Genomic DNA, 13,705 nt, shown 5'->3' on the forward strand with positions numbered 1-13,705 from the left:
AATGTAATAGCCTCACCAACATCACTAGGGTTGCTTAGCAGGTTCCTTAGGGAGCACTCTTATTGTGCCTTTGATGCAGAAATTTCAGCACACCCACTTGACATTTATATGTGTTCTGGGAATACAAACTCAGTTTAGTATGCTTGAGGTTAAAGGGTTTTTAGCCACTGAGAGGTCCAGTCCCCAACTTTTTCTTTTAATGTGAAATCAGTTAAGGCCTTATCCATTAGCAGCCAACACAGACTGTGACAAGAAGAGTTCACTGGAGTCATCTGAAGTGTGACTGAAAAACAGGCTTATATTGATCTACACATAAAAGCACAACCTCCTCTTGTACTGTTCTAGAAGTGAAGTTGTTACATTGGAAAGAAAAAAAGGAAAAGAGATTTTCATTTTCCTAGTCCCACCTTTTCAAAGTACTTGATTTCATACTCCAGGATGATTCCATTGGGGCGATCTGGCTCTTGCCAAGACAGAGAAATGCTGTTCTTTGCAATTTTCCCCTTTTTCACATTGGTGACTGGAGAAGGAGCTGTAAGACAGCACAAATAAATAATAACATGGTTAATAGAGCCCTTAAATTACAACCTACTCTTTGTAACGATTGGTGTATTATGGTGTAACTATCATTACATTACTACGTTTTCATTTATACAGGAAAAGTTATTTTTTCCAATTAAAGCTGTTAAAGAATATTAGTATTTAAGCTGTGGAAAATTAGCTAACATTCCTGACTACCATGTAATAGAACTGTAGCTATTCTACAGTCTTATCTTCACAGTCTCCTAAAATATAGACAAATAATGTTACTTTATTCTTTATAGAATATAGATTCCTGATGATCACTTTTTTTAGAAAGGCATTTAAGACAATCCAGTATGCATTCAATATGCCATGTTTCCAAATTGTATAGATTCTCTCTCCTGAGTTTCTCTTATAGAAATAATCATATTATTTGCTATATAACATTTTTGTTTTGCTAGATTATGTTTTCAAATAATACTGATGTTTATTACTTGTTATTTATTATATTAGATGTTAAAAATAAATTATAAGACATATCTAAGGTATTCTACTAAGCATATTATACTCAAAATTTAAAAACATACAATAAATTAATTTCTATTTTTCTGATTTATTTCATTACAAATCATTCTTATGGTGTTATTTATTGATATCTACTAGAGTACTTATTAGATAAGTACTATTTCTAGTGAAATGAAAACAATCATTATATTCCATCATATATATCTGAATCAATGAGCTCAGAAAACACTTAAGATTTGGTCAAAAATCCATATTTATCATGTGCTGAGATATTTTTTTAAGATCTTTGGATATGATCAATTAAGGAAATAATATTTTGCCTAACATAAGCATCAATATTGAAGCTGGGCGAATTTATAAGATTGAAAATCACAAGTGGCTAATGAATAGTGTGCATCTGTATCCTGATAGTTTAGAGATTTAGTATTGAGTATTGAGGGTACAAAAGTTAGTGCATGTTTCTTTTTATGTAAATGGTCTACTACAGTCACATTCCACCTACAACCACATTTTGGCAAATGAAAAAACAACTATGAATTCAACATTCCACAAGACTATATGGCCCATTGTGGTCATGACTATGCTGTGCATATTATATATAATGTTTTTTCACACAACTAATCTACCTAACATCATAGTGTACATTCTCACTAAGCAGAAAAAGCATATTTTGGCAAGGTTACTTATGATACCTAACATAATGTAGAAGCCATGTTAATATTTTTAGGTAGCATTGATTTATGAACTAATGACAAAAATAAACTCTATGTTTGGAGTATACACAATTATCCCCTAAATATTTCCAATATACAAATTAAAAGTGGTTGAATATGCATATAAAGAAAACATAAAGGTCTAGATGTGTGTGTGAAAATGTGGATGGATTGAGAAATATTAAATGAGTGGATAGTGGTTTTAATATGAATGATTCCTGCAATAACGAGTAGTGTAAAATCAGAGACAAGAGTCTGAGTAGGAAATCGGTGAAGTTAAATGTGTATGTGTATGTATTTATACATAAATACATGTGTTCATATGTTAAACAGAAATATGTATATGACATCATTTGTAATATATGATATATTTTTATTTCATTCCTTAATTGTCTAAAACAACATTTAAATTTAAATGTGAAGATTTGACAAATTTTTGAAACCATAATTTGAAATAATATGTGACATAGTACAACACTTCAAGTCAAAGTTAGGAAATACAAAATAGCCCAAATCCTAATAACCAAGATGGAATATTTTATTTTGTATTTGCATTCATCAAAGTTAATCACAAACTTCCTAGATTTTGAGAAAGGTTTGATTCAGAAAATATCAAGATTTTTAAATTCACTTCTTGGAGGTTATAACAGAAATGGAGTTCCATTCGGTTAAAGGGAAAGAGGCCACAATATAAGGAGAAGGAATGATGACAAACAAATAACAATTTGTTTGTTTGTTTTTTTTAATAAAATCTCAGGAAATCATATATTATATATACCAACACTACAGTAATGCATATATATGTATATATATTTATATGTGTGTGTACACATCAAATATACAATATATATTTTTCATCACACACACATACACACATACACACACACACACACACACACACACATTAAAGGAAGTTAAACTACTTGGGCTTAACTCCCAATGAGAACCATAGACTAATAAATCTCCAAGAAAGCTCAGTAAAAATAGTTGCTCCGGGTAACCCAAGTGATCTTCAAAGCAATCTAGATTACCAATGTAGCCCTTGGTTGACTCTTAGAAGTTGAGAGTGGTGCCTGTTACTGAAGACACCACATGCTTAGGACACAGCACTTATATGATTTTATATGGATCTGACCTAAAAGCATTTTTCTTTTGGTCTAACTGATATAAAAACATTTTTCAGTATGGCAAGGGAAGCAACAATAAAGATTTCTATCAACCTGTAATACCTATGAACAACAAAAAATTACCAGTATGACAAAAGGTGCAATAACTTAAACTCACATGTTGGTAGCAACCACTAGCAGTTTAATTGGATTTAAGGCTCACTTAATTGGAGGAAAATCAAGCTTGGTACTGGAAACCAGCCTGTTAGTTATAACATATCATAGCACATTTGGGAGTGGGGTTCTACTACCGCCACTTTTCTAGGCTAACATAATTTTTACTGCACTGACTCCTATCATTATGCCTACAGATAAGTGTAGAGAACAACCTCCATCAATAGAAAGGGTCTCCATTATTAAACATTTTAGGATATAACATAAGTACACTTCTTTCTTCCCTTCCCTTCCTCTAAACACTCCCATACATACATCCTTGCTCTTTCAAACTCAGTCTTTTTATTTATTGTTATTAAATGTCTGTATGTTCATATGCAAATGTATACCTTCCTATCATAATCTACTCAATTTGCATAATGATAATTGCATGTATGATGATGGGCTGGTTATTTGGTATTATATAAATTATTGGTGTAGTCTTCCTGGGAAAGATTATGTCTCCCTCTCTGAGCAATTTTTAGATTCCAATAGTTCTCCATATAAACCCTAGGAATTTTTCCTGTCCACTTTAGCATGTATAGTGTTGTTTTCCACATTAAGCTTATATTTTGGCATGTTGTTCAGAATTCATGGGTATAGCTTCTAACTTTCCTAGGCAATTCATTCTCATAGAGCAAGGATACTGATCTGGGTCTTGCAATTTTTCAACACCCTCTTTTGTAATGGTCACTGGGCCTTAGATGTAGCACTGTTTTGTAGATGTGCCCACTGGGACTGGTTGAATGAACACTGAAAATTTGTTATATACATAGACTATGGAATATTATTCAGCTTTGATCAAAACTAAAATAAAGAACTTTGCAGATAAATGCAAAGATTTTGAAAATATGACAATAGGTGAGTTAATCCAGACTAAGAAAGAAAAATGCCACATATTCTCTCTGTCTCTGTCTCTGTCTCTGTCTCTCCCTCTCTCTCCCTCTCTCTCTCTCTGTCTCTCTCTGTCTCTCTCTCTCTCTCTGTCTCTCTCTCTCTCTCTCTCTCTCTCTCTCTCTCTCTCTCTCTTCTCTCCTCTCTCTCTCTGTATCTGAGACAGGATTTCTCTGTATAGCCCTGGCTGTCCTAGAACTCACTCTGTAGACCAAGCTGGCCTGGAACTCAGAAATCTGCTTGCCCCTGCCTCCCAAATGCTGGGATTAAAGGTGTATGCCACCACTGCCCAGCCACATATTCTTTCTAATTGGAAGCTCTTAGCTTAAATCTTCAGATGTGAGAATATATCCGTGAATTACTGCAAATCAGTATATAAAGGCAGACCAATTATGGAGCAATAGACATGGAAATTCCAGAGTAAAATGTATGTCATCAGGGAAATATGAATAGAAGGGCTCTTTAGGGAGAGAAGTCGAGAAATACATAACAATAAGGACATCTGAAAAAGTCATAAGGCATCATTAGCCATTCATATAAAATCTATTATACATGGAACAGCATACAAATATACATATATACTGTTAGAGATCTCTTCTCATTTGGGCTAACAATGCAACCTCCAAGAACCAATGACAACCTAACCAAAACTTTAATATAGGAAGTTATTTTGAAATTTTAGACAGGGTTATCCTCGGATTTCCCAAACCATAACAGCCATTGGTACTGTTTTGGTTGTTTCCAGATGTAGAAAATAAATTTATTTTGCTTAAGATAACATGAACTTCAGAAACAAGGCACAGAGGTCCCTGTGCTGGAACTGATCTCATTGTCTCCTCCCTGGGAATTAGCTTTAATTGTATGCGAAGACAACGTGTAAGCTCACAAAGGAGAGAGGCAAAATATAATCATACACAGTTATGTTGCTTACAAATCATATTGATGACCACCATGGCAAAATAACCCTATCAGTGCAGTAGTGGCATGCATACCTTGTTGGTAATGAACACTAATTGGACTTAAGACCCGTGGTGGTGTACTCCTTTAATCCCAGCACTTGGGAGGCAGAGGCAGGAGGATTTCTGAATTCGAGGCCAGCCTGGTCTACAGAGTGAGTTCTAGGACAGCCAGGGCTACACAGAGAAACCCTGTCTTGAAAAACCAAAAAAAAAAAAAAAAAGAAAAAAAAAAAAGGACCTTGCCTGGTACTAGAAACCTAGCAAAGTCATGATGTTGGAGTAGAACCTATAACCACTACTTTACTAAATCAACATAATCCCTAACAACAAACTAAATATTTATACCCAGAGATAGTGTAGTCTTCTGTCTTCCTCAAGAAAACTTCTCTTTGCAACAGATGGCCACCACTATAGAAAGCCACAACCAATAAAAAATTCTAACATGCTTTCTGTTACAGCTGATCTAGATCATAGAAAATCACAACAGCAAATAATGCCGAAAGCAACAGATCATGAGGAGCCCAACTCCAACCTTGACATCCCAACTCCTGTTCTATCATTATCAACAAGATGGAGACACACAGATTGATAATTATTAAGACATTAAAATATGTACTAAAAATAAACAGTTAAGTAAACCTACTGGCCAGTGGTATCATTTTTGTAGTGAGAGGTTGTAAATAAGTAGGAGGAGGAGGTTGAGATGACCTTTTTAATAACTGAGTATGGCTAATATCAGTATATAACAATGTTCCTGCATTATCCACTTATAGTGAAAATAAATATATGCAAATACACATATATGTATGTATATGATTTACTGTTCATATTTACAACTCTTTCTTTTAATGGTCTGAAAGAAATAGCATCTCAGAGGTGAAGAATGCATATAATAGCAGATCATGACTTCAGTGATGCTCTTATAATAAATAAATATATAAACACAGAGTAAAATTCCAGTTCTTTTTTTTAACAAAACTCATTCAGAGACTGAGTTAGTATGAACTAGGAGCTTCAGGTTCTCTAGAGTGAGAAGACACTAAAGTACTATTAAAATAGTAATGTCAATGAAGCAAAAATACAACGTATGTGTCTCTGCTGCTAATTACACAAAATTAAAACGTACTCCAAGCTTTTTCAAGGTAGAAACAAAGTTTAATCCACAAGGCTCCCAATTGCAAATATGAAAGTGAAGTAAGGACTGTCTTCACACCATTTGGTAAGCAGCTAATTCTGAATGATGTCAATGATTAAGCTCTGATTATACTTTTTAGTCTTTGTAGTAGGCAGCTATAAAATGCAATTTAGTTACCTGAATTATCAATTTAAATGGAGGCTAATAATACTGCTTGCAGTATCATACTGTTTGCATCTTTGTTTTAGAGTATACCATCTTTTCAGGTAAGAAAATTAGTAAATATGTCTTAATATATGAGAAGTGCAGTTAATGAATTAAAAATATTAAAGAGTATTAATATGGGAAAGTGGCTTAGATATATAGACATATAATGAAATTTGCCAATGTAATATATGTTAGCTTTAATGCACACATATTTTAATTATATAGTTCATATATTCAATGAAACATTTCTGTATTATAACTAAATATTACTGGAATAAGAAAAATAATCATAGTCCATCCTAAATCGACTTGATATATATGATCTCTACTAACGAAAAGGAGACTTTAAAGGCTTCTTTTGAAATTCAAATTTAATCTGCTTATTCAAAGATTAGCCTACAATCACTTCATCAAAAGCCTGTACGTAGATTTTTTGATATATGATCCCAATGAAATTTCAAATGACAAATTCACAAAACCTGGCATTAAATTTCACTAGTTCTAGACAAGTCATTCTTTTTAATCAAAAATAACTACGAGCGGAAATATATTATTAGTTATTGCTCATTTTGTCAAAGTTAACAACCAAAAAATTTGAAAATTAAATATTAGTAAAAAGTAATTGGCAAAAATTAATATTTGACATGATTAAAATTATGCCACATGCTTGAATTACTGTGTTGAATAAAAGTTCACATTGATGTGAATTAGGATAAAAAGGGAATAATAAAATAGAGAATTGTGTCACTCACTGACATTCATAGCCACCATTGTTCAAAACAATCATGCAAATTACACAACAAATATTAAATATAATAAGATACAAAATGACAACCTGACTGTTTTTGAATAACAAGATTAACTCCACATCAAATAAATTATCATAGAATTTGTTTTCCATTAAATGCTTGTTCTTACTTAATCATAGAATTTTCAATATGCAAAACAGCATCACTGTCTGTGGCTATTTGATTTAATTTCCACACTATGTATATTGTGAGAAACAGAACTTCTTTAGAGTAGTCTTTAAATATAAAACAAGGTTACACTGGGCTAGTAATATGGAAAGTTAGAAAACAAGTTTGCAAGAAATACAGTTCCAAGTACAACCTCAAGATTGTTTTGTTAAAATTAAACATTAATTATGGGGCACCCCCACTCATAGGTAAAGTCGGCAATCATTTCAAAAATCAATAGTCCTAGAGCCTATGGTCTTTATAAAAAAATTCTAGGAAGGTCAATCTCTACTTTAAATCTCTATAATCTAACATTTTGTTAACAACAGAACAAGCCAGTAACAGTAAAAGAATCCATACATACAAATTCTACTTCAGTTCCAATTTACCACAATATTTCCATACCATAAAGCAATATGTCAGCATTTTGAAAAAAATTGTTCCATATATGTGGACAATCTTTTTTATTTCTTTTCTCAATTTTCTTTGACCTGAAGCAAATATATATGCTTTACCACACCAAGCACACTAAGAATTGTGACAATAGACTAATTAATTAATTAGCTTGTTTGATTGTCTATTAATTCTTAAAAGGGCCATGTTGGGCTTCTATTAAAACTATAATGTCCTATTTTGGAGCTTTTCCTAAATGTGCCCTCTTGAGATCTTCTGCTAAGAAATTGAAATCATAGCAGAAAACAAACAAAAGTATAAGACTTTCTGTTTACACAATGGCTAGGGAAACATGAGTAGTATTTAACAGTAGTGCACATAAACGGCCCAAACTACCAAACTACGTATTTCAGTGGGAAAATTCCTATCCGGAACTAGGAACTAGAGAAACATAAGATAAATGACTACAGCTGGCCAACCTATTAAAGCCCAGAAGAAAGCCAAATCACAACATTCTGTTCCAAATTAGTAATGTTATCAGATGTTTAATTCCTTTATGTTTACCATGGGACTAATTTTACTGAACCATGCCACACATTTTCTAAGGTGGAAAATCTACCTAGCACTCACATTCAATGATCGCTTCTTATTTTTCTTTTTAACTTACATTATACAGAGAGGTATTTTATTTATTTATTTTTTACTTACTTCACATCCCATTCTCCTTCCTGTTCTCATCAACCCCTCCCATAATCCTACCACTCTGCTCTCCTCTGAGTAGTTGTAGCCCCTTTGGCATTCCCCACTCTGGCATTTCAAGTCGTACAGAGGTTTATGTTTGGGATAGTGTGGCCTCCTTGAGTTATATTACTTAAAGGAGTGATTCAAACCTTTCATCTGTTGAAATGACATAAGACTGCAGCATTTAATTATATAACTTGCTAGGTATCTGAACACCACTGTGGCAATGGACCAGTCAGTGACGAAAGCAAAAGTCTAGAGGACCCAGAAACAACCTGTTTGTTTTAGGCCATTATTTTTCCCCCATCCCCAGGCATCTTTATATCTTGTAGATTATTGCAAGGAACCTCAAAAGAGAGTACTATTGCTCACATACCAAGCCACCTGTGAGATACACTTGTACAATGATGACACAAATGTGCTAGGATGGTCCAGCCACTTTTTGATTGTATTTAAGACCCACCGCATTAAGTGGAACCCAAACTGTTAACAAATCCAAGACCGTAAATTAGATAAGCCACGGAAATAGGAAAAAAAACCATACCATTATTATGCTATAGATATATAACAATAAAATTAGTACTAGTGACATACCTCTCTCACTCAACCTTCATTGAACAAGCTTCTTTCTGAGGTACATGGTGGTTAACATAGACACACATAAGTGCAAAATAAGAACATACGAAGTCGGTGAGAGACCTTGAAACACTCAGTTCTAAGTGGGATGATTATTTGTTCATTCATTTTTATCAAATCTCTCTCTCTTCAAGGCTCAAGGATCTATGTTGAAGGGGAGGTAGAAACAGCTGCTTCCCAACACAATACAGAGCATATAGGAACTCTCAGAGATTGGGCCCGCATGTACAGACCTGCCCAAGATCAAGTCAGACAAAAGGCTCGGCGATGAGAAGGGGCTGTGGTATAAGGTCCCACCCCATACCAAGAACCCTTTAGCAAGTGAGAAGTGCTAGGAAAGCGAAAATCAATTTCCTCCAATGAAATGTCATGACTTTTATCAACCACACTCTAGAGCAGGCCTCATGCTCAGAAGATGCTGAAAAACACAAAACTGAATTCATGTTTTACTGGATGCTTTTTTTTATATGTAATAGTTTGCTTGTTTTGGTTTTTTTGGTTGTTTGTTTTGTTTTTTTGAGGTTCTTTTTGTTCTGTTTTGTTTTATGTTTAGGAAGAAAGAAAGAGCATGACTTGCCTGTGTAGTGAGAGGTAAAAAGACTTGGGAAGACTTACAGGAAGGGAAAGAATATGATCAAAATATAAGGTATAGAAATTAAAAAATAATAAAAAGAAATTTTAAAAATACGGATCTTTCCTATAAGACTCTATTATATGCCTTCTAGACTATACAGTTCATGAGAACAGAAAGTGAGTATACTCATGTTCATGTACTCCAACAGTAGATAAAGGTCATGCACACATGAGTCTAATGAAAATTATCTGATCAACAGAACAGGAGATTAATCACATTGTTAAAATCACTATACAATCATGGCAAAATTTTGGCATTTCATAATCTCTGAGCAATTTATACAAGTTTCAGATCACTTTTACATGGAATATTAGATTTTTTTTTAAGTACTTCAAACTAAGGAGATTAAAAGTGTTGTTGGTTTTGTTTGTTTTTGAGAATTTCAGAAGTGACAATTTTATGTAATTGTTGCCCCTCCTTCTACACTGCCAACTCCTTCTATATCTCCTAATTTGTTCCTCTAATTTATGATCATTTTGATTGTAATTATATTATGCATATGTAAACTATATGTAAAACTGTATTTATAAATAACATTAAAATTATTCCAATAATATTAAAATGATTAAATACATTTTCTTTATAATGAAAATAGAATCAAGTTATACTCTAGAAACAATTATGAAAGTATCCCATTAATCTATATCTCTATATATCTATATAATATCTAACAAAATATTCGACAAACTAGTGTAATTAGTTACTTTTGGGGAGGGTTGTCAATGCAAGAATCCCATCTGTCCATATTCAATGATACCTTACCTGTACATTTCTAAATGCCCTCTATTGGACTGTTCAATCATAGTTTATTAGTTTTATTAGTTTATTAGTTGCATACTAATCTCACAAGAATATTTCTCAGTTATTAAAATATTCATATAATTAACATTACCCACTGAAAGATTATGTGTATATTTTTAGGAAGACACACAAATAGAGGATACAAATTTGAATGAGAGAAAGCAGAGATACAAGGGAGGGCTTGGAGGAAGGAAAAAGAAAGTGAAATTATAAAATTTTATTATAATCTCAAAAATAAAATTTGAGAGAAATTCTTTCCATGTAATTTCTCTAATATTTTCTGAATCACCAAAAGAATATTTAAGTGTACCCTTCCTAAATCACATCACAATTTCATACCTGTTGTAACAAAATTTGAACTGATTTAAATTTCCAGTCCAATAAAAAGGAATCTATTTGAATCAACATTACTCTTCCATAATATCCTACTATACTAATGAGTGGTCGAAGAAAAAAGAAATGACTTGCATGATCAGACAATATTTGACACAATAAGAGTCACCGTCTGCTTATAATTCACTGATTTCAAGCCAATTCCAAACACTTAACATATCAAAATATAGTATTTTACTAAATAAAGCAACTTCAATTTTAAAACTTAGGAAGCAAAATTTTTTTTATTAGATATTTTCTTTATTTACATTTCAAATGATATCTCCTTTCCAGGTCTCCCCTCTGAAAACAAAACAAAACAAAACCCTGTTCCCTCCCCCTGCTCACCAACCCACCCTCTCCTGCTTACTGGCCCTGACATTCCCCTACACTGGGGCATAGAACCTTCACAAGACCAAGGGCCTCTCTTCCTACTGATGACCGACTAGGCCATCCTCTGCTTATATATGCAGCTGGAGCCATGAGTCCCACCAAAATTTTTATGCCTTTTTTGTTTTTTCCCTACGTTCAAACTAGGGCACATGTAAATATAAAAATGTTATACAAAAATTTACCGTTATCAACATTATTTACAGAAAACACATAAATAAATAGGCAAATCCTGGGCAGTAGCAGAGGCAGGCAGATTTCTGAGTTCGAGGCCAGCCTGGTCTGAGTGAGTTCCAGTACAGACAGGGCTACACAGAGAAACCCTGTCTTGAAAAAACTAACTAACTAACTAACTAACTAACTAACTAACTAACTAAATAAATAAATAGGCAAACCATATACATTACCAAATCCTAGACTCATACATAGACTATACATACACTCAGGGAAAGTTCATGAACGTTTTATTACCACAAATTGTATGACAACAGATATTATTGAGAGTTTTGACTTTGCCTAATAATGGCTCATATCAGTGCATGATTTGCAATGAATGTTACAAGCTTCTTATTAAGTAGCAGCAGCTTCAGTGATTAGGTCACATATGTGGACAAAGGCAAATATTTATAGCACTTCGAAGAAGACCTATGCTTTAAGAGATAGTAAATAGTTATGATAGCGTTCATATGATTTCTTGCTTCTTGAAAGTCTCAGGTGTAGATGATAGAAAGAGAACATACAGACCGTGATTCTTATTTCCATGAATATACAGGAAATACTAATGCGATTCATAGATATCAGAAAGACATTAAAGAAATTAGAAGTTTCCAAGCGAACATGTTGGGGGAGGGGAAGAAAAGAGTGCACAATCTTGTTGCAAATCTCAGAAGCACACAGAAACTAGAATTTACATTTACGTTCAGACAATGACAAATTTCAAACAAGAGGAAGCGATCCTCAGTGTTCTTATGAACTCTAAAAACTGTTAAGAAAGATAGAAGAATAGTACAACGAAATCCATAATTTTCTCAATAGTTAAATATGTAGGATGTGCTGACAGATATTATATGCATTATAATAGTAGAATCCCTTTAATGTCTTCCCTGTGACAGTAGTCATATGATAATCTTGAAGAATGACAGAAATACTCAATAATGAAATGACTAGACATTTTATATATATATATATATATATATATATATATATATATATATATATATATAGGCTAAGATAACAATGGAGATGATTATTTGGTTTATAGATCAATTTTAAGCAAGTTTCTATGATCTAGAATATGAATCATTGGAGGAAACGTCTCTAAATAACGATATTTACTAAATTGAATTCTTCAGATCAAACCTAATATTTTGATAAATATCACTATACTCTGTGCTACCATTCTCAGAATCTTCTAAGTATGATCATCAAGTTCATAGAAACAATACAATCTTCTGAATATTTAATGTTCACATTTTCTTGGAACTTTCCATACAAAGCTCAGATCCTACCTACTTAAAATTAAATCAGTTACATAAAACCAATTCGATGAAAATAATGACGAGATTATTAGCAAATGTGAAAGAGCCCGAGTCTCCTATGAGTGAGTCTTTCATTGCAGCTCACCACGCTGTACAGCACTTCATGTTCAAGCTCTGGTTAATTAAGAGGTTGGTTTGCTAACAGTAGGCTTTGGAAGGTACCTCAATTCTGGTTGCAGCTAGCCCTCTGCTTCCTAGTCCAGCCACCATATTAGAACAGTCAGCCTGGTGAGGCTGCCAACAGGAAACTACTCGGTTATTACACCTTCTCCACTACATACTGTTCTTACAAAGAAAAATGTGAAGCATCGTAAGTACTCATTCATGTAAGTTTCTTTTCTCAGCTTTTTCTCCACATCTTTGAGACAAGTCACCAACAAAATGAACCATCTGAAAAAAATTGGTCACACAAAGATAATTTACACTGAAAATAAATCAAAAGTGAAGCAATTATTTTTCATTTATAAGAAATCTCTAAATTCACTAAAATGTTTACAGATTTTATAACACAGCAGATGTTTTGAATTTATGTATGTCAAAAATTAAGCCTGTATGAGATCATGTACAGATAATAATAAACCCCAGCTATTACTAACTTCATTACTTATACATACATGAGAATATTTGTTTATAACTAACTTATAAATTTGGTAATGGAAAGCTTAAGGTCTCTGATGAATTACATAATGCCAAATATTATTTTTACATAATGAAGTACTCAATGCTTATTTTAATCTTCTCATATAAAATGGCAAGAGTTTTTGAGCTGTGCACTTCCATCACATTAACAAATAGGAAGAAAAAGATCCTCCTTTACAGAGACCTCTGTCAGGAATTGGAGAATACTATGCTAATTTTTGTAAATGTGTCTAAAGAAAGTGAAATGGGTAGTTCATAAATATGTAAATGAATAGAAGCATCTTTAAAATCTAATTGGTAAAATAGTGTCACACATTATAGTTCACTTTTA

The 13,705-nt window shown here is 33.0% G+C and overlaps 1 protein-coding gene across 8 annotated transcripts in view; it reads right to left on the bottom strand.

Annotated features, from left to right (window-relative positions):
* Epha5 (EPH receptor A5) overlaps positions 1-13,705 on the bottom strand; it is a 352,826-nt gene that overhangs the window by 102,273 nt on the left and 236,848 nt on the right. For all 8 annotated transcript variants that reach the window (XM_031342894.1, XM_031342892.1, XM_031342889.1 and 5 more), the window contains one exon: positions 408-532. In XM_031342894.1, the coding sequence (XP_031198754.1) occupies positions 408-532 (125 nt within the window). The remainder of the gene's footprint in view (positions 1-407; positions 533-13,705) is intronic.

This window comes from Mastomys coucha, unplaced genomic scaffold (assembly GCF_008632895.1).
Source record: "Mastomys coucha isolate ucsf_1 unplaced genomic scaffold, UCSF_Mcou_1 pScaffold22, whole genome shotgun sequence".
In the NCBI taxonomy this organism is placed as follows: Eukaryota; Metazoa; Chordata; class Mammalia; order Rodentia; family Muridae; genus Mastomys; species Mastomys coucha.